This window comes from Pelodiscus sinensis, chromosome 1, assembly GCF_052426305.1.
Source record: "Pelodiscus sinensis isolate ZL-2025 chromosome 1, ASM5242630v1, whole genome shotgun sequence".
NCBI classification, from domain to species: Eukaryota; Metazoa; Chordata; order Testudines; family Trionychidae; genus Pelodiscus; species Pelodiscus sinensis.
This window is the reverse complement of record NC_143052.1, coordinates 215,575,200-215,600,895: the sequence shown is the minus strand read 5'-3', so window position 1 is coordinate 215,600,895 and position 25,696 is coordinate 215,575,200. Positions and strand designations below refer to the sequence as shown.

The 25,696-nt window shown below is 42.1% G+C and overlaps 1 protein-coding gene across 7 annotated transcripts in view; it reads left to right on the top strand.

Moving 5' to 3' along the window:
- REPS2 (RALBP1 associated Eps domain containing 2) overlaps positions 1-25,696 on the top strand; it is a 142,536-nt gene that overhangs the window by 83,802 nt on the left and 33,038 nt on the right. For 3 of the 7 annotated variants that reach the window (XM_006113357.5, XM_006113355.5, XM_075914105.2), the window contains 5 exons: positions 2,769-2,846; positions 4,477-4,546; positions 7,791-7,865; positions 11,926-11,968; positions 14,421-14,557. In XM_006113357.5, the coding sequence (XP_006113419.3) occupies positions 2,769-2,846; positions 4,477-4,546; positions 7,791-7,865; positions 11,926-11,968; positions 14,421-14,557 (403 nt within the window). The remainder of the gene's footprint in view (positions 1-2,768; positions 2,847-4,476; positions 4,547-7,790; positions 7,866-11,925; positions 11,969-14,420; positions 14,558-25,696) is intronic. The other 4 variants (XM_014568624.4, XM_006113358.5, XM_006113356.5 and 1 more) reach the window with 3 other exon arrangements.

Sequence of the window (25,696 nt, the reverse complement as noted above, 5' to 3'; positions counted from 1 at the left end):
CAGGGCTTAGCTTGTTAGGATAGTGAATCAAATGACAATTCATGTCTGAGAATTATTAGGCCTCAGAAAATTGGCATTCATTGCTTGTAGAAGGCCCTTCAAACTCTGCATCCAAATTAAAATATAATGGTACTTTATACAAGCTCAGGCCCGGAGCTCATGTAGGTGTGTTCCCCAATTACTTTATCCTCCCCCCCTTTATATGGAAAACCCCATAGTCAAAACACAGCTCTTATCTTGTCAAATGCAACTGTGTGATATCACCACCATGCAATAGGGATAGATAGGATTTCATAAAATTGTGAGTTTTATTGTAACTTAGTATGGTATGATCATCATGTTTATCTAGTGGGACTACTTATATATGATCTTATCAGTGCCCTTTCTGCTCATAGGGCAATGCTCTGGCTACATGAGTTTGATTCAGAATAGCACTATTATTGATTTTTGAAAATGGTTCTTTTATTTTCGAAGTGCAGGCAGGTCTTCTACTGAAGCACGCTTGTCTGGCCCTATTACTGTGTTCATATGCTGTGAGTTGATTAACAGTTGGATGCCACATTCTGCCAAGGCCAATGCTTCACTAGAACTTTTTCACTGTGGTAGTGTTAGAAAACTAATCATTCCCTTGACAGTTTGACTTTATTAGCATATATATTTATTAATTTGCAACTTAAGCAGAAGTTGTGCTGAAAACGCATACTTATCATATCAGCATGTATATTACATGCAGTTCCACTACAAGAGTTTAATACAATATTAATTGCGTATCAGTATTATATCAGCCCAACACAACATTTAAAAATATTTTACATAGTTATTTTTGTCTTTTCTTTTATTTACTAAAGTATGATGTCTGATTTTTCCACACTGATCTTTATAAATTTATCTAATAAATTATAATTTTTGTGATCAATTGTTTGTGCATGACTGTTCTTTGCTGCCACCATTTCTGGTTCTGCTCCGTTGGGCGATGAAACAGTGTGGCCTAAAAGGAGTAAGCACAGCAGCTGGGAGTCGGGAGCTTCTGAGCTCTTTTCCTGGCCCTGCCTCTTAATTATTCTTGCTACCTCAGTCTCTGTGTCTATAATCTGAGGACACTACTGTTTCCATAACACACAGCATTTGCCACCATCATAACACTAATACTAGAAGTAGAATAGTAGTAATAAAATATATCTGTTTTTTGTCAGAACAGAAATCCCCCACTGGGCAATTGTTAGCAGTGGGGGATACAGCAGAAGACTTTCAAAAGGCCATATTGTAATTTAATTTTTAAGTTAAATTTTTGAGCACCTCTGCCTGTAATTTACTAGGGTTTGCTCCTCCCACCCTGTCAAACATACTGCTCCCCACAACCACCAAATAGCTCCATTCTAACCTTGTGAGCTGTTTATTTGGTATTAGGTCACACACTCACAAAAAGCTGGGAATTCTGCTTCTCTTCCTCACTCCTCTGGTATCTGGGGTCACAAAGTCCAGTGCCCCTGTGGAAATGTGCCAAGAAACACTTTTTCTCTACTAATTGGTTCATTTGGGGAAAAAATGAATGTATGGAGGCCTAGCCATTGGGTGAGAGAGGATAGTATTTTCTGACATATTGCAGTTGATTGGACCATCTGACAGCAGGCTCAGACCTTTTCTTCTTGTCTCTATCTTCCCATCCCAATATTCCACTTACAGTATTTACACTGAGCTATGCAGCCAGTGGCTGCTGAGTTTAGATATGCCCAATTATCCATGATTATGGATAATTATAGACAGTTGCCTCAAAACCGACCTGAAATGATTTTGGTTGAAGTGTTAGGGCTTTTTCCATAACTGATGTTTTTATTTTTAAAAAGTAACTTGCTTTGAAAATAGGATTCAGAAAGAGAGTAATTCATCTTTGTCTCTGGCGAGTGCTGTGATTCACTTGTCTAATTTAATTTGTGGCTTGGCTATTTGGGAAATGGAGTTTGTACATGTGAACATAATAGACTGAAAATATTTTATTACCAAAGCCATCAATTATTATATTTTCTTCCTGTCTTCTTCCCTTTCCATCTATTGTAGATTCAGGTAGTTTAAGAAGCATCTTTATTTGTAATTGCCGAAATGGATTTATGTATGTAGAGGATTATGGTAGGAGATGGGCCATGTGGAAAATAGGCTTTTTGGAAAGCAGGTTTTTAATAACCTTGAAATATCAATTAACAACTTTGGTATGTTTTGTAAAGGAGCAGTTCATTTTCGTTTTTAACATCAAGGAGTAATATCTGTCCATATTTTCCTCTTTAGCTGGTATTCGGAGACCTTCGGCTCTTTTATTCTTTTTTTCCTCTGACAGACTTTGTCCCTGTCTGCTCCCTCTCCTCTACACACCAGTGCATACTTTCTTGCAGCAAATTGTTTGGAGACAAGACAGAAGATTGCTCAGAAGATCCATGAAGCTGCCAGCAGTTGCTTTAAGTTCCTCCTTGAAGCAGCACTTGACCTGAAATCTACTGAAATCAATTAAAGAGTTTCCATTCGCTTCAAAGGGCTTTACCCTCTTCCTCTGTCCTTTGAGTCCTTGATTCAGGAGGTGAGAGAAAAGCCAGTCTGGAGTCTGGGTGTGTCTACTGCATTGCCTGTAGCCAATGGATATTGGATTTGTCTCTAGTATCTCAACATTAATCTGAAATTCATTCTAGATTTTGGTGATGGTGAAAACTGAAGCTATAACACTGTTAATAAAATAGATTTTTCTCTTTTCCTCTCCATTGCTTTTGCTTTAAAAAAATCAGCTTGAAACTGTCCATGAAGATCCAATCAACTCAGAGCCGTTGATTCTCTTTGGTGCAGTGACTTCAGTTGTTGAGCCAGTCGGTGACCCTTTTTTTATTCTACCATATTATTGCAACTCTAATACTTTCTAGTGCAGGTAGACAGTCATGGTTAATATAGAGACTGACGTTTGGTTTTTTTTGTTTGTTTGTTTTTTTGTTTTTTTTTTCAAAACACTGAGGCAGTGGGTTTGAATGTTACTTTATTGAAATCAACAGGGACTATGCTGCTAAAACCCCCACATGCTACTTCGTAAAATAGCTCTCTAATTCCTAACCGTGAATTCAGTTGACATTTGTGAACTCACCATTCTGGGCCTAATGGATTGAAACCTGTTTGCATGGGCCTGTCTATTAATAACAGCATCAGTAAACTGTAAAGTACAAAGTGTACCAACCTCGACCCATTTCTGGTATTGCTCTGCCCACTGCATCCCAGGCACTGCTCTTACTGAGACAAGTAGCAGAACAGCTCCCTTTTTAGTCAGGTAATCAGCAGATAGTCTAGGAGCAGCAAATGCCCACATTATGGGTTACTAATGTAATCAAAGTTGACCTCATGTGTCAGAACTGGGTTGAGAGTCTTGGTCTCTGCCACAGAGGCCTGAATTGGGATTATGGAAATTGTGCCCTATAGACCTCAGGCTTCCCCACTTCAAATGAATTCAGTAAGAGGAAAGGGTAGGCCAAAGGTCAATTAATTCACCTAGAAGACGTCCTCAAGCACAAGAAGCATTCAGGCCTCAACTTTGAGTAAAAAAAGTGATTCTGGGTGGTGCACTGTTTCTGGTGGAGGGCAATTTTCAGTCCTGCTCCCCACATCTAGCTCAGGGGGTACATGAAAGATGTGGAGAAATTGGAAAGGGTACAGAGAAGAGCGACAAGAATGATTAAAGGTTTAGAGAACATGACCTATGAAGCCAGGCTTCATGAACTGGGCTTGTTTAGTTTGGAAAAAAGAAGATTAAGGGGGGACATGATAGCGGTTTTCAAATATCTAAAAGGGTGTCACAAGGAGGAAGGAGAAAATGTGTTCCTCTTGGTTTCTGAGGACAGGACAAGGAGTAATGGGCTTAAAGTGCAGCAGGGGAGGTTTAGATTGGACATTAAGAAAAAATTCCTAACTGTCAGGGTGGTCAAATACTGGAATAAATTGCCAAGGGAGGTGGTGGAATCTCCCTCTCTGGAGATATTTAAGAACAGGTTGGATAGACATCTGTCAGGGATGGTGTAGACGGAGCTTGGTCCTGCCTTGAGGGCGGGGGGCTGGATTCAATGACCTCTTGAGGTCCCTTTCAGTCCTATTATTCTATGATTCTATGATTCTATGATTAGCAGAAAGAAAGCGACTGAGCAGAACTCTACTCCGCTATGAAAATTCTCATCTGGCATACAGTCCCTTAGGCACTGTCGCCAGCTGTTGCAAGTTACAGCTGCCCCCTGGCTGCTCTTTCTAACATCAGCACTGCAACTGAGGTAGCTTGAGAAGCCGGAGGCTATAATTGTCCTCATAATGGCCTTCTTCACTTCTTCAAGTGTATCTGGTGCAGGAGGGAATATGGGTCTGTAATTCTGTTAGTCCCTGTGCTGAAACATTGACCTATGGAAGTACTTGTGCCTATTTGCTGTAACATTATGTATAATAAGCCAACCTTTTCTCTTCTGTAAGAAGACGTCGGTTGAGGAGGTTCCTGATAAATCTGCCCTGACCCAAGATGCAAATAGTGATGACAATCAAGGTATGAAAGTAAAGTGTCTTGTCTTTTTGCTTCATTTATCAGATGTAAATAGGTGTTTTATACAATTATTTTTGCTAACCGAATCTATGCAAATCTAGCTGCTGAATCAGTTATGCATTAATGCAAATCTGAGATAAAGACTTGTAATAGTAACCGATGAAAGGACTTCCTGGCAGCAACAGAACTGAAGAAAAACAAATATGTGGATAGTTATTTTAAAAGGAATCCTTCATATTTTCATAACCTTTAAAACCCAAACTTCTAAATGTATGTTGGCCCAAATAGGGCAAAACACCATACTTTTTGCCTGCGACTTCAACAATAATTTTGCTTGAGTAAAGAATGCAGGATCTGGACCTTAAAGGTAATAAAATGACCAGTTATGAATTCTTTTAAGTCTGCCTCAGATCTGCTTCATTCTCTATAGCTGACATACTTAGGCAACACAGAAAGTCTTTTGGTGTGTAATGGTCCCATAAGGATGAAGTTTTGCTTTATGCATATTTATGAATAGTTTTTTATATGGTTATGGAAAGATATCTTATTTTTTTAGCCAAAGCATAGTTGTGGGCCTGGAAGGTATACTTGGTCTTATTCTTCAAGTTATTAATCTATATGGGATGTCAGAAAAGAAGGAAAAAATACTCCCTCAGAGTGCTGCCCTGAAGAACTCTCAAATACTGGGGTGGGCAAGAGGCGGCAACCGGGATGGATCATGCCTGTGGCCACTTCTTCAACACCCTTACTACACAGGAGTTCATGCCACTGGCTGCTAATTGCTCTGGACATTAGGGAGGGATGGGGAAACTTTGCACACTGTCCTTAACCCCTAGCAAAATTCCTGAGTTCCCATTGGCCAGTTTCCAGCCAATAGGAACTGAGAAATTTTGCTGGAGCTGGGCCATAAGCAAAGCCTCTTCTCTCCCTCACTCCCTCCCCGCTGTGCGGGAGCAGAGCCACGTGGAGCAGCTAGTCCATCAGACATGTCTGGAGCCTGTCTCAGGTTCCTGCAGGGCTGCTGGCTGGGATAAGCGCTTCCCAGCCAGTGCCTGCCTCTGGCACCCCACCTCCTCTCCCCCCCCTAACTTTCTACCCCCAGCCACCATCTCTTCCTGCCCCAAGTCACTTCCCAAACCCTCTATTTCCCCTCTCCCCACTTCCTCTAGGTCACAACTCCTTCACAGACCCTGCACCTCCTCCTACACCCATCCCCCAGAATCACCTCCTGCACCCATACCCTGCACCTCATTCTCCTACCCCAGGTACTACACCTTTTTCCTCCTTCTCTCAGGTCACAACTCCCTCCCAGACCCTGCACCCTTTCCCATACCCCACTCTCAGGGCAGAATCCTCTCTTGCACCCATTTCACCTCCTTGACCCTACACCCCAAGGCCCTGCCCCGTATCAGAACCCCCTCCATTATCCAAACTCCCTCTCAGACCCCACACCCACTCCTGCAATCTAGTCCTTTAGCCCGTGTTCCCTTCTACACCCTGCCTGCCGTTCTAGACCCCATGCCTCCTCCACAGAAGTGTGGCCCTTGACCACCTTACCAGCCTATTGGAGTGGCCTCCTATGAAAAATTGCCCACCCCTGCTTAGATAGAATCAAGTGACCTTTTTGTTGAATAGTGAAGTCACCAAAAATGCATCTTTGAGGCACTGAAACTGTTTATGGATTTACTTAATAGTTTTAGGGGGGGAATTAAAATGTTTTGTTTCTGCTTCTTGGTTTTAATTTTTTTTTTATTTTGAAATGACGTATCATTTTGAGACTTGGGTACTGCAAAACACCCCACAATGAACAGGAAAAAAATTATTTGTGGGTCAAACTAAACTAAAAACTGAAAAAAGTGTGTGTAAGGGTGTTGTTTTTCATTTTTTTGAGGTTAAACACAATGCTTTGTTAAAATTGAAATAGATTTTTTTCCCCAGAATTTTTTTGGTTCAGCCCGTGAACTGAAAAAATTAATTATTTGCTTAACTTTACTCTTGAGGAGTGTGGATTCTGCAGTGTGGATTCCGCAGCTCAAGATGAAAAAAAAATTCTCATGCAATTCCATAATCTCACAGGTAAATTAATAATATGTGCTGTCAGTTAATTATATATTTAAACGTATATAATAGTGGAAAAGGAGATGTGACTGAGGAAGCAGATTTCATCCACATAAAGTCCATTTACTCAGGATATATTTCAGTGAAGTGAGTTTCATTCATAGTGATCCCATAGAATACAGTTCTTGGCAAAATGAGTACAGCTTTTTTGGTTGGTTGGTTGGTTTTGCTGATGTGGCATGTTTTAGGTGTTGGTGGAAAAGGGATATTGTGATGTAAACCTTTGATAGAGGAGTAACCACAGAGCATTGGAAGCTTCTGGGTTCTGATCTTGGCTCAGTTGCTGACTCACTGTGTGTCTTTGGGCAAGTCACATAGACTCAAGTTATCAAAGGATTTTGAATGTCTTCGGCTATGTCTAGACTGCAGGCTTCTTTCGAAAGAGGCTCTTTCGAAAGCATCTTTCGAAAGAGCCTCTTTCGAAAGATCGCGTCTAGACTGCAGGCGGATCTTTCGAAAGAGAAATCCACTTTTTCGAAAGAGAGCACCCAGCGAGTCTGGATGCTCTCTTTCGAAGACGGCCTCTTTACATTGAAGAACGCCTTCCTTCGAAAGAGGAACTTTCGAAGGAAGGCGTTCTTCCTCGTAAATTGAGGTTTACCGCCATCGAAAGAAAAGCCGCGTTCTTTTGAAATAATTTCGAAAGAACGTGGCTTGAGTCTGGACACAGGGGAAGTTTTTTCGGGAAAAGGCTACTTTTCCCGAAAAAAACCCTGAGTCTGGACACGGCCTTCGTGTTTAAGTTTCTAACATGAGACAGTTAGAACCCAACTTTCAGAGTTATTGACTGTTGAATGTGCCCAATTTCCATTAACTGGAGTTGCAAGTATTCAGCACCCATGAAAGTTATATGCTTGGTCTCTCATGTTGAACACCTGAAAACTAAGGCACTCAAAATATGTGGATTTGACAACTTGGGCTGAGAATGCTCTGTACCTCATATTTTTATTAAATAAATATAATATTGACTTCACACTGGTGTTGAGGAATAATTTACCTAATGTGTGTACATTCCTTTTCAGCATGTTAGTAGTAGTATTAATAGGGCATTAATCAAAGTTGAGAGCTATAGATTGCTTTGTTCAAGTGCATAATTAATTTAAAATAACTTTGTTTATTTTTAATTAAGCTGTGAACACAAGCACTACTGCAAAAACAATACCAAAGGATTTTAAACCATCTCAACACTTATCTGCCAAAACAGGTAAGAGGAGAAAAATTTCACTTCTTTTTATTAAAAACAGACTTTTTTAAAGAATGTGTCAGCCAAACAATATTCTTATCAAAATGAGCCTACATTTGTTTTATTATTTCATTTCACTGGAAATGTCCCTTTTGCTCTAATGATAATTTTTAATAATAAAATTACTTTAAAAAATAATCCATGGGTTAATGACCATTATTTGTAACGTTTATTCTAATCAGGATTTGAACTTGTCAAAAAAAGGTTTACTGCCTTTCTTCTTGTTTTATTTTTTAAGCGAATTCATTTTTTTGTATTAATTTCTTAAGCACAAAGGACATTTTGTGATTTGGCATATTGTAAAGTTCAGTATTTTCTATACAGTAGATTGATAGAAAAGCATTAATGATATAACTATTGATGGAAACTCTTCGCAGACACAGAGTAAATATTATGTCTTGCCAGTAATGTTTCTGAATAGTTCTGATTTTCACAAGAGCTGAGTATCCATAATTCTTGTAGAAGTCAATGTGGATTGTGGGTGCTTAACAATTTTGAAAAATTACGGTGCTATCGCACTGACTCCATGTCAGCCGACGGTCAGGGCAGTGTGTGCGTGTGTGTTACACCCAAGTCTTCAACTGCTGAGACACAAAGTCTCGTTGCAGTGGGCAGCCTAGGAGGCTGGAGGGTGCCCCGAAAAATAGTTTAACGTCTGTGACTTTACTGCTAGGACCAGGGTCCCGTCGCAGAGGGCAGCCAACAGGCTCTCAGACGCCCCGAGTTTATAGGAAGAGCTTATTACACCTTAGATTTCAGCTGCTAGAATTCGTAATTCCTTCGCAGCGTGCAGCCTTGGGGAAAGACTGAAAAGTGCCCCAGTGGATTGTGCCACCTGGGTGTGACACAAATCCAAACGCCCAAGCTCTCCCTATATCTGTCCCTAATGACCGGCTGAAGTTCTTTTAAATTGTGCTTGGTTCTGTTACAGCAACTGAAGGAGTCAGGTTAAAGCTTAAACAGTTACAGGTTTATTGAGGAAGCTTATAAATCATATGGTTGCAATGGCTATTGCTCTATTTCTTAACTACTAGCAAAATATAGATCTTAAAAATGGTTACAAAGAAGATAAAGATAGAAAAATAGAAATAATGGTACCAAGTAACAGCTTACTCTTTCTATGTGTACACTTAAGACAGAGGACCACATCCAGGTACAATTTTTACCCCCTTCTGTGCCTCTCAACTCCAGCATGTCAGGCCAGGGCCGGTCCCTCAATTCCTAGGAAAGACGAAAATACGAGGTGGGCGTCCCCATAGAACCTCGGGAGGTCAAATACCGAACCCGACCAGCAGGTAGAGGGTAGAATGACACTCAAAGTGAGTGTGTGCTGGACCTATCTTATATACCCATTGGGTCACGTATTTTCTCTTTCTTATCTGTAATGCCAAATGATGCTGGTCTGTCTTTTGTGAGACCAGTTCTTACAAGGGAGTTGTGAACTTAATTTACACTTGTAAGAGAGATAACTAAATTGGAATTACTGGGGGATTCTTTTCTCAGTGGGAAATTCCTCTCCCAGGGACTGTGTGTGTGTTCGAATCAACATGGGTGCCAGTCGGGGCAGTTCTCGCAGCCTCGAAGCCAGCTTATTGTCTTAATCACTCTCTCCTCATATCTATGTTTTCAGCTTCTCAGGATCAGATGAGCTAGCATAGACTATGCTGATTTTACTGCTCCTTCTCTGCCCTGTATGCTTCAGAGAGGCAAATAAGATGGATGAGATGGGGGGTTAGTCTGTCTGGCTACACTCCATAGTTCAGGCTGTAACTAGTTTTTCTTTCCTTCAGCTATTGATTCCCTTCCCCACCTCTGTCATCTTAGAAGTTTTATTTCTGGAACGGCATGTGTAAAAAATTGCTTGCTTCATACTTATTCTGTTCATTTAACCGCAGTGAGAAGTGGTGCCTTAAAAATTAACCACCCAGCATTCCTAAAAATAGTCTTTGCAAAGCTCTGAATATTTGAAAACTCCATTGAGTCTGGTACAGTTTATAAACCTTAGTGGCTAACCACTCAGGTATTAGTGCAATCTGGGTTTGCCCTTTAAAAAGAATGAAGTTTCTGGTCCTTTTAATCATGAAGATATCCTTGATTAAGCAAACTGACCCCAAGGGCCTGTCCTAGCAAGTTGTGCCTTAAAATTCAAGTTTATTAATGGCCTCTCAACAGCTGAGTGCCTCATTTCCAACTCTTTTTTTCCTGGCTCCCTCCCAAACACTTGGTAACTGCCAGATTCCCTATCTTCAGCTCATGTTCTTGACTGATTGCTCGGTCTCTCACATGTGTACTTTCCACTAGGAGGGAGCGTTAGTGGCAGAATCTTTATTTTTCTCTCTTTGAACTCCCATGGGATTTCTGTATCGCAGTTTAGCAGCATGCCTAGCAGTACAGCTCAGAAAAACTGTCATTGCTCATACTTGTCCCTAAGCCATGGCCAATTCTAGCCCCTCCCATACATTTTTCCCTCTATGTCCCTGTGTTCACCTCAACCAAAGTGTAACCCGCACACCTAGTGAGTGTGGTTCACTGTCCTATGAAGTGGCACTTAGACCACTTACAGCGAGAGATGAAAATGAGTGAGCTCTACGGCCTAAGCTGGGAGCTAGTTGGCTGTATAGCTTAAGCTGTAGAGGCTCCTACACTAAGCTCCAGGGGTCCCAGGTTCAAATGAGGCAGTTATAAGTGAGAGGCTGATCACAGAGGTGTCATTGCAGGACTCTGTTGTTTTGAGAGTAGTGTAAAGAAAACATAAATATTCTAAAAATATGGTTCACCTAGAAGGATATACAATGAGAAGGCAAATCTTTCAAAAATTATACAAATAATTTAATATTATTTCAGTATGGTCAAAATTGGGTCATATTACTGTAGGAATATGTTGCTAAAATTGTATTCTGTGAGTATTTCAAACCTAAAAAAGATTATCATTATTACTTGTTGAGGGTAATTCCCTCTCCTTTCTTCTTTTAGTTGCTAGTAAAAGTTGGTTACAGTGTTATCTAGAATGACAGAGTCAGTTTGTAATCTACTGAGAGATTCATTTATAAGTGATTTTCTAACTGAGCATTAATCACTGTCAGTTGCATCTGTATATCCTTCATGCAGAACCTCAGGCAATAGTGCACAGCTCATGCAAACAACTTTTCTTATGAGGAAAAAGTGTGTATTTGTGCGTCTACATTGTGTTGCCTGCTATTTCATTTGTTTTACACATCTGTAAATTCCCTAATTGGTTTGTGCACACAAGGGAATAATACAAGCCATTACAAAGTCAACATTTGCCAACTGCTAACACAGATAGCTCCTGTGTAGGAAAATCTATGGTAAGATAAGATAGATATTGGAGTGTTGTAATTATTGGCAAAATGCTAATTTTTCTGAAGGTAACATATAACACTGAAAATCTCTCTCCAGTACCATTCCTCTGGATTCTCTTTAGCATTGTATCTAGGCTAACAATTAAAGAAGGAACTCTTCTATCTTAGGCCTTTAAAATTAATTACACTGGTGTCCTACCCCAAAAACATAACTTGGAGAAATCATAAAGTTGTATTTCTCAAGATTATTCTTTGTTTAGGGAGGACGCTATTAGAAAGGGATATGGCTCTGGGAAGGAAAACCATGCACTGCTGTTTTTCTTGCATAACAAAACAAGAAAAGTTAAACTGAATAAAGCCAAAACTTTAAAATAAATAAAGGAAATACTTTTTAAACAACTCTGAATCTGTGGAGCTTATTGGTGCAATATATAACTGAAGCCAAGTGTTGGGATAGTCAGTCTCAATGGGAGTAAAAAAAGGCCTAGATATTTATGTGAATAAAGAGAACATCCACTGTTACAGATGGGGAGTAAGGAATGAAAACAATTAAAATCCTCATAATTATGCAGGGATAAGTATCACTCTACTATCCTCCATTTGTTTGCAATGATTAATTCTGATTAGCTATGATTCTGCAGATAAAGAAACCTCTTATATTTTGTAAAGAATGTTTTTAACAAATAATCTGTGGGTTTCAGTTGTTCAGGAATCAAACACACTCAAGGCAAGACCAAGATCCAGGTATGTGTTTCTATTTCTGTCAAAGAAATATTCCCACCTGATAAGATCTTCAGCTGCGTTAACCTCAAATTCCTTAGGAATGAAGATGTTAGTGTTGCATTTTATTAACTGTGGTGGACATAAGAGGCCAGCCCAATGCCATGTAGGGCAATCTGTCGTCATCTCATTTCAGGAACAGTCTTAAGACTTCATCTAATGGAAGGTTGCATGCTACATATAGATAGTTGCATTGGACAACCTAGAGAACACCAACAAAGAGCAGCATCTGATGTGGCTGAGTGTGTCCTGTCATTGGAATATGTGTACTATCACATCTAACAGTAATCACTTGGTGTGTGTGTGTGTGTGTGTGTGAAGGAACATGGTGTATGGTTCATACAGGAACATGGATTAAAAATTAAAGTTGCTGAAGTTGGATTCTTGCAGGGAATGAAAAAAGCAACTCATATGCGAAAATACTGTGTAAACAAAACTACAGTAACCGAGTTCAGCATTGTTTTTGCCTGATCAGCATTCTGGCATGCCCACATCTTGTATTTTACTTTAGGTTGTCAATTTCAGCCAATCAGATTAACTACTTAGAGAAAGAAATGAACCACCTACTGTAATGAATATATAATCATAAGTCTCTTCCTTATAAGGTTTATAATTAATTGAATGGGGAAAAAAAGGTGACAGAGGAAAAAAAGACCCTGGCAAAGGAGGATAAACCAAAAAAATGGGAGAAACGAAAAGAAATAAACACTCTGAAATTAAACTACATATAGAACAAAATTATATTCTTGCCTATTTAGAGTATGTTTCAAGGGTTATAGATGCATCCTCTAAAACCAGGAGTTGTAAAAATACTAAGCAGACTTCTATGCCACAGATGTAGTTTTGCTCCCAAAGCGGCAGTAAATTGAGGTGAGGGAGGAAAAAGCGTTTAACTGGCCTACTTCAGCAAAGGAGTACACTTGGTGCTACAGGTATACAGTATTTGCAGGATGGAGGTTTGAGGTACTTCAAGGTTGGAAAAAAAGTATTGTGGGGAAGAATATGAACAGTATCTAATAGGATAGTAAAGTCAGTAGTAGAAAATAAAACAAGGAATACACTTGGGACAGGTATATTAAAACTAGAAATGCATTCCTTATCTCTGACTAATTCAAGGTTGATATAATGTGGTAAGGAAATATTTACTTTTGGAGAGCTGAGTTTATTTTGCATAAGAAAATATGATTTGTTGGTGTTCTCAATCCCAGCTGTTAGCCACATGACATTATTACTATATAACTAGACAAAATTTGCATGCTTTGTGCCTAACTCAAGCCACAACTTAGCTGTGTTTTAAAAATCACAAAATCGTGAGTGGGAGTGTCTTAAATTACTTTGAAAAGTATGGACTAAGTTCTTTTTTTTTTTTTAACTTCAGAACCCTTACCTACCATGTACTGCATAAGTCACTGGACTATATGGGCACGTCCAAACAGCAGAGTTGAAGCCGAAATAGGTTATGCAACTCGAGCTACGTCAATTGCATAACTTAAGTCAAAATAGCTCATTTCAGCTTTTGGCTCTGTCTACACAGCAGGAAGTCCAAGTTAAGAGTACTCTTCCTCCAACTTCCTTTACTCCTCGTGAGGGTTACAGGAGTCGGAGTAAGAAGTCTTCCAGCTCGGCATTATTTCAACACGATGTCAAAATAACTGCTTGCTGTGTAGATGCAGACTGCTATTTCAGCATAACATCAGTTATTTCGAAATAATGCTGCTTTGTAGACATAGCCTGGCTACGTCTAGACTGGCATGCTTTTCCGGAAATGCTTTTAACAGAAAAGTTTTCCGTTAAAAGCATTTTCGGAACAGAGCATCTAGATTGGCATGGGTGCTTTTCCGCAAAAGCAATTTTTGCAGAAAAGCGTCTGTGCCAATCTAGACGCGCTTTTCCGCAAAAAAGCCCCGATCGCTATTTTCGCGATCGGGGCTTTTTTGTGGAAAACAAATCTGAGCTGTCTACACTGGCCTTTTTGCCCGAACGGGAACAGCATAGTATTTCCGCAAGAACACTGACAATCTTACATGAGATCGTCAGTGCTTTTGCGGAAATTCAAGCGGCCAGTGTAGACAGCTGGCAAGTTTTTCCAGAAAAGCGGCTGATTTTCCGGAAAAACTGGCTAGTCTGGACATAGCCTATGTGTTTACATGGTCCCCTCTGTGCCCGATCCACAGAAAATATGAGTACAGCTGTGTAGGAGGTGGAAAACTTACCCTTTCACTCTCTAGAGCAATAACAACCTCTCTCTGTGCCATCTAATATTACATGCCACCCTCAGCCGCTCTTTCAATCTGTGACAATAATTTTCCAATGTAAAGCTCAATTCCAGTCAGTATTTACTACATTAGTATAAGTGAGTGGTCTAAAAATACTAGTTGATTTTATTTTCCTTTGAGACTCTTTTATTTTCCTCTAGGTCCTATTCTAGCACATCTATTGAAGATGCAATGAAAAAGGGGGAAGAGCCCCCTACACCCCCACCAAGGCCGCAGAAATCACATTCCAGAGCCTCCTCTTTGGACCTAAATAAAATTTTCCAGCAAAACACACAAGGTAATCATTGTTACTGCTTGTCACTCAGATGCTACTGTGATGGGTGCTTCAGAAATACAACTGTTCTAAATAGCTAGCTATCCCAAATTGATATTTACATGTACAACTGTTAATGTTATCAGCCTGTTTCTGCAGAAGATGTTGAGAAGATGATCTGTATAGCTATATATAATATATACTTTGTTCACTGAACCCATGATTCAGGAAAGGATTCCTATTCAGGAAAGCAGGTAATCATATGCTTAAGTCCCATGGAAGTCAAAGGTATTTAAGCACACCCTTAAGAGCATGTCTACACTGGGGAGTTATTTCGAAATAACTCCCCTTATTTTGAAATAACAAGACAAGCGTCCACACTACCAAGCCTGTTGTTTTGAAATAATGGGCTTGTTATTTCGAAATAATAGCTCCAGCTTGTGAAGAGGAATAAGCTTATTTTGAAATAATAACGTATTTCAAAATAATCTGGTAGTGTAGACATAACCTAAGTGTTTTCCCTAACTAGGGAGGTGGTTAAGCATGTATGTAAGTGTTTTCCTGAAGTGTGGCCTTAAAAACAGCTTCATAGCTAAAATGTTGTTGTCGTCAAACATTTATGGTAGTAGAGCATTATTTCATGTTATTAAAAATGAAAAGTTCAGTATTAGTGTCAGCGTGTAGTAAATGTATACAATACTGTGCATACAATCGTTTCTTCTTATGTAACTGTTCACTTATGACTAAGCTCCTATAACTCATTTTTCAAACATAGTGCAAGCAGTTTTTGCAATGAAAGAGAGCTGCAGAAACAGTTTTAGTGTCATGAAGCAGGGGTTTTCCAAAACTGATTGAGCAAGATATCCCTTGGTAGTTTTCTGGTCAGTATAATTTGTATATGCCATTAGTGTATTTACTCAGGAGAAAATATATACATTCCTGCATAGTTTTTATAGTTTGTATACCATAGGATCTTGCTTTGGTTCAATAGTACCAATGTAAGACTTCCTGGGGCGGGGGGGGGGGCGGGGGCTAAACGAGATTACTAGCACCTTACTTACCACATTGTCTTTGATTTAGCAGTTGACAAAATTAATCCTCACTGCTAGGATCACCGTGTATTATTTTTGCTGAATATATAACCCTTGGTACACAGAGTCTTGGTTGACAAAATTAATCCTCACTGCTAGGATCACCATGTATTATTTTTGCTGAATATATAACCCTTGGTACACAGAGTCTTGGTGTGCATGTTCCCATTTATATGTATAGTTGAGTTTTATTCATTCCTGGAAACATAATGGCATGTTTGACAAAATGACACTTAAATACATAAATTAATTAGCAACTTCTTTCTCTTCTTTATACCCTTACTTAGATAAGATATGCCCATTTTTTCCCCAAGGTTATACATAATATGGGCCTGGAGAGAGGGTATTTCAGAGGTGACCTGTTGCTCTGTCCCATGGAGTCTTTGCTTCACATATCCACAGGAGAGAGAGGAACATCCTGGAAGAGATATGCTTATCTTTGGGATATTTTTGGAGTCTTTAGTAGTGGTCTTCATCTGACCAATTGGGGTAAGGGGCAGTGAATGAGGTATTTTCCTGCTTTCTGACCTCTGGTGAAGGTATTTTTGAGCTTTTATTTTTATTTTATTTCAACTTACGTAGGTTTGAGGGCCAGATCACAACCTACAATTTATTTTATTGTTGCTGGTCAAATGCTGGGAATTTTTTTCGTCAATGTTTTTGCAAAAAAAAAAAAAAAAAAAAGCCCTTATTCTATGTAAATGTTCAAGGGTCGACCTCATCTCTGCCTTAGCAGTCCTTCTCAGAACACCATCCCATAGTCAAGGAAGATGAAACCATCCTGGCAGCCAAGCATTCACCTCCAGGATGTATCTGTCTGTTAGGGCCCTTACTCTTGACAAGAAGGATCATAGAGAACACCATCTGTGCCCCCAGATCCTTTACATCATTCTGATGTTAAATAGCACAGTGATTTTAAAAAAGAAGACTCCTTCCCCCATCCCACTATTTAGGCATTTCAGCTCTTCACCATGAATAATATCTAAGATATTGTCTCATTCTACTCCATGCTCGTGAATGTAAAGTTTATGCAAGCTTGATTTCTTGATACAGTACAAATAAAATTAAAGCAGTCTTTATTGTAAAAATAATTTGGGATAATGGTTATATTCCCCTTTTTCTCCTGCTCCCAGTTTCCTTTTGATTTTGTCTTTAGTAATTTTATTTAAATTTGAAAAAGGAACTGCTATTGATGAAATCTTTTAAATGGTTTATTGCAAATTAGTTATTTCCTTATGTCTTCTGTCTAAATTTGTTATATCCCCATGTATCTGGGAATGAAGATGTATTCTCTGGTTGACCTTGTGGAGTATTACAAAATGTTTTGAGAGGGGTGTGTGCATGTATGCTTGCGTGTGTGCGTACATTTTGGGGGATAGGCGTGGGGTCAAGCAAGATGACACGTGATTTTTCTTATAAAGGTTGGACTTCTCTGGCCCAGCACCATCAGGACCTGGATGGGAGAGAGTTTGCTGGACCAGGAATGGTCTCCTGCCACCAGCCCCAACCCCATCGTCTGCCACTGGCAGGCAGCCCCAGCAAGCACTCTGCCTTGTCCCTTCCCCCCTCCTCCACATGACTGGGCTTCTTGTCCAGTTGCTGCTGGCTCCCTGGGCAGCACAGGCTCCAGCTCCTACCGTGGGGCTCCAGCCTCAGCCCTGCACTCCCAGGGACTGCCTTGTTTCCCTGGCCCTGCACTCTTGGGGGGGGGGGGGGGGGGCTGGCAGGAAACTTCAGCCCTGAACCGACCCATGCTGCTGGGAGACTCCAGCCTGGCTGAAGGCTGCCCCAGGTTTCTGGCCTTGGTCCTGTGCTGCCCCCAGCTGGGCTGCTGACCCTGTTGCCCTGGCCCGGCTGTCCCTCCAGCCCTTAGGCTCCCGGGCTCTCTGGTTCAGGAGCATCTCTGGTCCTGCCGGACAAGGGATATTGCCAGATGAGAGAGTGCCAGTGTTTGGAGATACAACCTGTAGTAGTTTAGAAGGATGAGCCCTAAATTTAAAAAAAAAAAAAGTAGGGTTTAGCATACAGCTCCCACTGAGTTTAATGGAAGCTTCACAATTACAGGTTGTTTTTCCTCCCAGTTTGAAAATAGCATGGTTAGTGTCACGCCGCTTTGTCTTTAACAGTTAGCTTTGCAATATGAAGTTTTTGGGTATAATTCTTGTATGAGATACTGGTAGGGATAAGAATTGTTATAATACCTAAAAAATAAACCTGGTCTATGATCTCTGTTTTCCTCAAGTCTCAAAGAATCTGGTAAATCCAGCCCCATCTGCACTACAGCTTCTGCTGTAGCTGGTGAAGAACTAAAGGCCCCAATTTTCCTGGGTTAGGTGAGGTCACCTCCTCCTCTGGACTGTCACTCTTCTTAGATCAAATACATCAAGTAAGAGATCTGGGTCTTGGGCTGTCCGTTGTGATTGGTCTCAACCTTTGCATCTTATCCCCTGTCATCCTACTGAATGACTATGTCCATCCAGATGGGGGAGAATGCCTCTAGTGAGCCTGGTGGATCACTGTCATAGTTGTGAACACAGAACTGATAACATAGAAAACAATCTCTGTTTAGGAAATGTCAGAATGAGTGACCTGATCTCTTGTTGACAAATGGAAAATAAAACAGGGATGGGATTAGTGTGTGTGTGTGTGTGTGTTGCTTTTGGCTGCAAATAATGAAAGTGCTGTGGTTGCACAATTTTGAATTCCCTTTATTATGTAGTGTAGTGTTTGTTTTCCCTAGGAAAAGAGATAAGAGACCATACAGGACTTATGTAATAGCCAAGTCTCAGGATGTAGAATTAAATTCTGAAGTTTATTTTTAAGCCTTAATCTAGTCTTCAGGTTGGTGCACCTGTTTTTATCTCACTTAGGGTCCTGTCAGCATTAATAGGCTTTTCTGATTGCCGGAATAAGGCTGAGAAATGGCCTTGGAAGGGTGCCAGGATGGTATTTCACCATGAAGAACGTACGTGCTAAGTGAAGAGTAATGATTTTTGTAGTGGAAGCACTATTGCTCTCTTTGTGGGAGCAAACCAATGCAAGAAAATGCTTTCGCCCTGAATGTAGTATTGTATATGGATGCTAAAATACACACATGGAAACGTGATGCACTTACTCTTCTTTCATTGATAACCATGAGCTACTTTGTTCACAATATTTAAGATTTGAAGTATGCTGCTTACAATTCTAATATCAGTGTTGCAAAGTCACTGAAAATTGTGAGGCAAATTCAGTGCAAACTGTGGTAGAAAGAGCTTAGGATACCAAGGACCCTGTATTCCGGAATTTACTCCTATGTCCTCTGGGAGGAAGATCTGTGGACTCCAGCAGATCTGCATGAAGCAAAACTTGGGTGCCTCTGCTCCTCAGGCATAATTCCAGGATCTCTCTGCATCTGTCTCATCCCTCACAATTGTGTTCCATATTAGCCCACCACAACTCGTGGGACTGGGAGAGGAGAGTGCAGCAATCATGTGGGCTGCTGCACTTTTAATGCCGATTGTCAAGCATTGTAAGCTAAATATGACTTTCTGAATGTTGCTAAATACAAAGGCTTTTGTAATAGTCTCTACAGGAAGACATTACCTGCTTTCAGGCACTTGGCAAGGGATGGAAACTCATAGCCAGAATTGCCCTACAAATCCACAGTGGATGATGCTGATGCTTTCTCCAGGGCCATGCTACAGTCAGGAAGCTAGCGAAGAGGGTTGGCAAGGAGGCTGCCCAGCGACCAGTCCTCCCCCTGCAAGAGGCAAGTGAATCCCACTGGAGTCAGCAGGCCGTGTGTGTCCTGCCGGGGCTGGTCAGACCCTGGGGTCCTGTGTGGCCGTGGGAGAGGCCGCCTCCCTCCAGTTTCCCCACCATTGAATTGTGTAGAGTCTTGGTTCCATTCTTCTGGTTTTTCTAGGCAGGTCCAGAACACAGACGAGGACCCCCTTTTTGATGAATACCCTCTATTCACCCAGAAGACAGATGAGTTTTTGTATACTCTAAAAGACTCTACCCTTCGCTCATTGGATATTTACATTTCTGTCTGGAAATGAAAGTTCTACTGCCTGTCATCCACATAGAAGCACAAGTCTCTACAGTTTTACCAACACAGACCTATGAACCTCCATGCAAGTGACAGTAGCTCCAAAGATCTCCTTTCCCTGCCCCCACCCCTCAGGCTTCAGTGTCTCAAACCAAACCCAACCCAGCCTAGCCAGCATTTTTGATGCAAGCTCAAGAGCTGCCAACCACTGAGCCTAAGATCATGGCCCTCTTTTTGCAGTTATTCAGCGCTGTTTTTCCACATTTGAAGTGCAGTAACAAGGGACATTGAGTCCTGAATATCATCCACCATGGATACACGATTGAGTTTGTAATACTACTTCCTCCAAAATGCCATGCCTCATTCCCCTTTGGGGACCACTCTCATGACTGTATTCTCACCCAAGAGCTGAACACCTTCTTACAGTAAGGCACAATAAAATGTATTACTCTACAATATCAAGGAACAGGATTCTACTCAATTTACTTAGTGATATCCAAGAAAAAAGGCAGTTGGAAACCGATCCTCTAGCTCTGCCATCTCAGTCACTTCATCCACAAACTCACATGGTCATGCTGGCAGTGAGAATTCCATACTTAGAAAAAGACACATGGTTCACAGTTCTTCATATGAAGGATGCTTCCTTCCATGTCAATATTCAGAAATTTTCTCAGATTTATGGTGGGCTCTGACTGTTTCCGATACAGAGTACTACCCCTCAGATATCTACCACTCCAAGAGTCTCTACCAAAGTATTTTCCATGGTAGCCACTAGCATCAGGCATTATAGTTTGCTTGTTTTTTCCATACCTTGATTACTGGCTCCTGGCTTCCAGGTAGTCCACATGTGAACCTCTGTTACTCCAGCCTCCTTTTTTCACTGGGAGTCAGTGTCAACATGAAAAAGTCAATCCACAACTCCCTGCAATCATTGGACTATATCAGGGCTACCCTAAACTCTCTCACAGCATGGCTGCACATAGACAAATTTCAGATAATGAATGTAATCATAACTCACATTCTGAACAACCCTTGTGTACTAGGCAGATTAGCCTGTTTTTACTTGGCTGCATGGCCTTGTGTGCTTATGTGATCTCTTTCACAAGACTTCAGCTTTGTTGCCTTAAGACTTGGCTTCAGTCCATATACTTACAGAGCTGTCATTCTGTGAACTTCATGCTGATAGTCCTGGCCAAGATATCATCATCCCACCTATGGTGGACAGACCCACATCACATACACATGGAAGTCCCCTTCCATCCCTTTTCCTTGAACAAAATTGTCATCACCAATACATCTCTGTTTGGCTGGGGAGCCAATATGGACAACTGCGCAACACAAAGGACAGACATCACGAGAATACAGGATGCACAGCAGTATCCTGGAGTTTCAAGTAGTAAGGAAGGTGTGTGAATTCTTCCACTCATTCGCTGTCCTCATAGTCTGATCATGTCAGACAATACTACCACTATTTTCTATGTCAACGAACAAGGGATAACTAAATCTGCCACAGACTCAGTCAGTCTCTGGAACTGGTGTATTAACAGTCAGATTTCCCTGTCCTCCAGGAATGCAGAATGTGCTCTCAGACTCAGGCTATGTCTAGACAGTAGGCTTCTTTTGGTAGAAGCTTTTCCAGAAGAGAAATTCTGGAAAAACTTTTTTCGAAAGAGAGCGTCCACACAGCAAAAGTGCATTGAAAAAGCAATATGCTTTTTCAAAAGATAGCATCCACATTGGACACTATTTCACATTTAGGTGTGATTACTATGGATGGAGTGGTCACCAGGACACCTGTGCTTTTCCCTGGAGGCCTCTTCTTTCGAAAAAAATCCATTTCCCATCCACACATGCCTTTTTCTGAAAGAGCTCTTTCGGAAAAAGGCTTCTTCCTCGTAGAAAGAGGTTTACCGCTGTCGGAAAACTCCCTTCATTCTTTCGAATGAATGCAATTGCAACATGGACGTAAGTGTAGTTTTTCTGGAAAAACGGACATTTTTCAGGAAAAACTGCAGTGTAGACATACCCTCCTTCAGCAAATGTTTTGCAGTCAATCATGTGTGGGAACTACACAGTAATGAGTCACACTACATCTTTGCACAGTGGGGGACCCCAGACAGAGACCTATTTGTTTCTCAGACTAGGGATATTAAATTTCAATTAATCAGCTAATTGAGTAGTTGGCGGAATTTCCATCAACTATTCAATTAGTCGATAAGGGGGGCACTCACTATCCTGCTTGCAGCTCCTGTACATTTCAAAGGGAGAGAGGCAGCGGGAACCCGCACCAGCAGGGACCGAAGCAGTCCCAACTGGCACGAGTTCTCCTCTGCATCTTCCTTTGAAATGTACAGCTCTTGCACATTTCAAAGGGAGAGGAGCAGAAGTTGGGACCTTTGCGAGTGGAACTGTTTCAGTTCCCACTCGTGCCATTTCCACGCTGCCCTCTGCCTTCCCTGCCCTCTGCAGAGACGGTGCAAGGGGAAACCGGTTTTTAAGCCGGCTTCCCCCAACACCAGCTCCTGCTCCCCCCTTGTTGGCCTCTTTCTTATAAAGGCAGCAAGTGGGAAGGGCAGCGACTAGTTGAGTTCCTACTTGACTACCTGATGGGCATTTGCTTATTGGGTAGTCGACCACACACCTGTCTCAGACAAACAGCAAATGTGCCACATATTACTCCAGGGAAACCTCAGTTACCACTCTTAGGGTACGTCTACACTACAACGTTAATTCGAACTAACTTAGTTCGAATTAGTTAATTCGAACTAAGCTAATTCGAACTAATGGATCCAGACTGAAAAACTAGTTCGAATTAGCGTTTTGCTAATTCGAACTAGCATGTCCACATTAAGTGGACCCTGAACCAGGCTTAAGGATGGCCGGAAGCAGTGCCGGCAGGGCATCAGAGGAGGACTTAGAGCGTGGAGATGCTGTCTCAGGCTAGCCGAGGGCTGTGCTTAAAGGGTCCCGACCCCCACCCCGGACAGACAGTTCTCAGGGGTGCCCCGCTTGCAAAGCAGTCCTGGCTTGGATTGCCCGGACTACCCACACTGGGCACATCACAGCACTTGGCCATCAGCCCGGCTGCACTTGCCGCAGGCTGCCATCTGGGGAGAGAGGGCAATTGGGGGGCTGCAGGAGAGCTTCCACCCCCAGAAGCCCGCAGAGCCAGCCCAGTCCTCCCAATCGGGGGCTCGTGCCCCATTCCTCCCTCACCTCCTTCCACTTACCCTTGCCTAGCCCCTCTTCTTGATGTACAAAATAAAGATAATGTGTCTTCCAAAATGGAATCTGCCTTTATTAAACAAAACTCGGGGAGACTGGGAAAAGGAGGTGGGAGAGGGGAAGAGAGAGGCTGGGAGAGGGGAGGGCAACTAAAATGATCAGGGGTTGGGAACAGGTCCCATATGAAGAGAGGCTAAAGAGACTGGGACTTTTCAGCTTAGAAAAGAGGAGACTGAGGGGGACAGGATAGAGGTCTCTAAAAGCAGGAGTTGGGTGGAGAGGGTGCATACAGAAAAGTTCTTCATTAGTTCCCATAAAGAAGGACTAGAAGACACCAAAGGAAAGGAATGGGTAGCAGGCTTCAAACTAGTAACAGAAAGTTGTTCTTCACAAAGCAAAGAGTCAACCTGTGGAACTCCTTGCTGCAGGAGGCTGTGAAGGCTAGAACTAGAACAGAGTTTAAAGAGAAGTGAGATCAAGTCATGGAGGTTGGGTCCATGGAGTGCTATTAGCCAGCGGGTAGGAGTGGTGTCCCTGCCCAAGGTTTGTGGAAGGCTGGAGAGGGATGGCACGAGACAAATGGCTTGGTCACTGTCTTCGGTCCATCCCCTCCAGGGTTCCTAGGGTTGGCCGCTGTTGGCAGACAGGATACTGGGCTAGATGGACCTTTGGTCTGACCCAGGACGGCCATTGGAAGCTCAGGACTCAGGGTCGGGGGTCTCAGTGGACCACCTTGATTTTCATGCACACCTGCTCCTGGGTGGCCAGGCTGGCAGCTCTCCTGCCCTAGATGGCCACTTTCCTGTGCCTAGTGCGGAGGTCGTGGACAAGGTCCACGATGTCCACACTAGCCCAGGAGGGTGCCCGCCTCTTGCGGTCCCGGGCAAACTCGCGGGAGCCGCCAGCCTGGTCCCGGGAAGAGGGGAAGGGCTGGGGGGCATCGGGTGGATGGCTCGATCCGTGCCAGGTGCAGGGTCTGCTGGCTGGGTGCTGGCAGGCTTGCACCTGGCACGGGCACTGTAGCCAGCCCGTGCCCCTTTAAGGGGGCCGGGGCCGGGAGGGGGGCAGACGAGTTTCCCTGGTGTTGGCCAGAGTGGCCACCAGGGAAACCTGGGGAGGGCTAGCCTCCCAGTAGTTCGAATTAAGGGTCTACACAGCCCTTAATTCAAACTAGTAAGTTCGAACTAGGCTTAATCCTCGTGGAATGAGGATTACCTAGTTCGAATTAAGCGCTCCGTTAGTTCGAATTAAATTCGAACTAACGGAGCGCTAGTGTAGCGCCTATGAAAGTTAGTTCGAACTAACGTCCATTAGTTCGAACTAACTTTGTAGTGTAGACATACCCTTAGAGTGATGCTCTACTTCTCTGTTGGTCAAACCAGTTCAACTACTCCTTCCCACTATCAGTCTTAGCTCAAGTGCTACACAAAATCTGATGAGACAAGTCAGCAGTCGTTCTGATTTTCTCACTTCTGGCACAGACAGTTCTGGTTCTCCAATCTCTTGTGCATGTTCCCACATCCACTGATTACTCTCCCAATCTTCTGACCCAGTACAATGGCAAGATCAAGCATCCCAAACCAGATTTGCTCCCCCTCAAAGTATAGTATTTGGACGGGTATCAAATGTTCCTAGAAAATACAAGACATTCTCTCTAACAACAGCAAGGATTCCACTAGAGCTTGTTTGTGGGCTAAGTGAAGACACCTTTCATCTTGAACACAACACAAAGGGGTTTTACCAGAACCAGTGGAGATTCCCTTAATCCTGGTTTACATTCTATCTTTAAAGACATCAGGGCTTGCCCTCAGCATTTTGAGAGTCCTCTGACTGGCAATCAGCACATTCCATCTTCTTTTGGAGGGTTGCTTTGTTTTTACACAGCTGTCAACCACAAGGTGTTGGAAAGGCCTCCTAAGAATCTTTCCACCCCTCTAGATGATTGCACCTCAATGGGACCGAAATCTGGTACTCCTAGAATTAACAACCACCCCCTTTGAACCAAGGGTGTCTTGATTCATGTCCCTTCTCTCCATGAAACTTGCTTTTTTTCCCTATCACTTCAATAAAAAGGAGTGGGGAACTCCAGCCTGTGAGAGTGGCTACACTGTTTGCAGTATTTCACAAGGATAAGGTCTCCTTACACTCACACCTAAAATTTTTACCAGAGGTGATTTTCAGTTTCATATTAACCAATCCATTCACTTACTTGGGTTCTTCTAGAAATTGCATACTTCTTCAAAAGAATGTAGACTCCATTCCTCCTATGTCCAACAAGGCTGGGCCTTTCACCTGCAGAGAACAAAAACAATCACTTTTATTATAGTAGCAGAGAGAATTGAGGCAGGCTGTAGCCATCCAGAGAATCCGCAAATGGATTTCTGGCTGCATTAAACTCTGCTACCAGCTGTTGAATTTACCATCCATCACAAGGATACAGCTTCACTCCACTAGAGCGGAAGCATTGACCACATTGTGTGCCTCTCATAGGCACATCGAGTTCTATCCCCATGTTTGCAACACATATAGCTTGGTACAGGATTCAACAGTGCACGCCTCCTTGGGCATGTCAGTTCTCTGCAGTACCCTTCCATTTTCCCTCTTGCACCCTCCTCCAATTTAAATACTGGTTGACAGTCATCCACAATAGATTGTAATATGGATTATCACTCAACGACAAGGAGGAGATTATGCACCTGTAAGTAGAAGTTCTTCGAGATGTGTGGTCCATCTCCGTATTCCACTTCTTTCTTTTCCCCCTATTTTGGATCTGTTAGATTCACAGTGGAAATGAAACTGGAGATGTTACTTTGC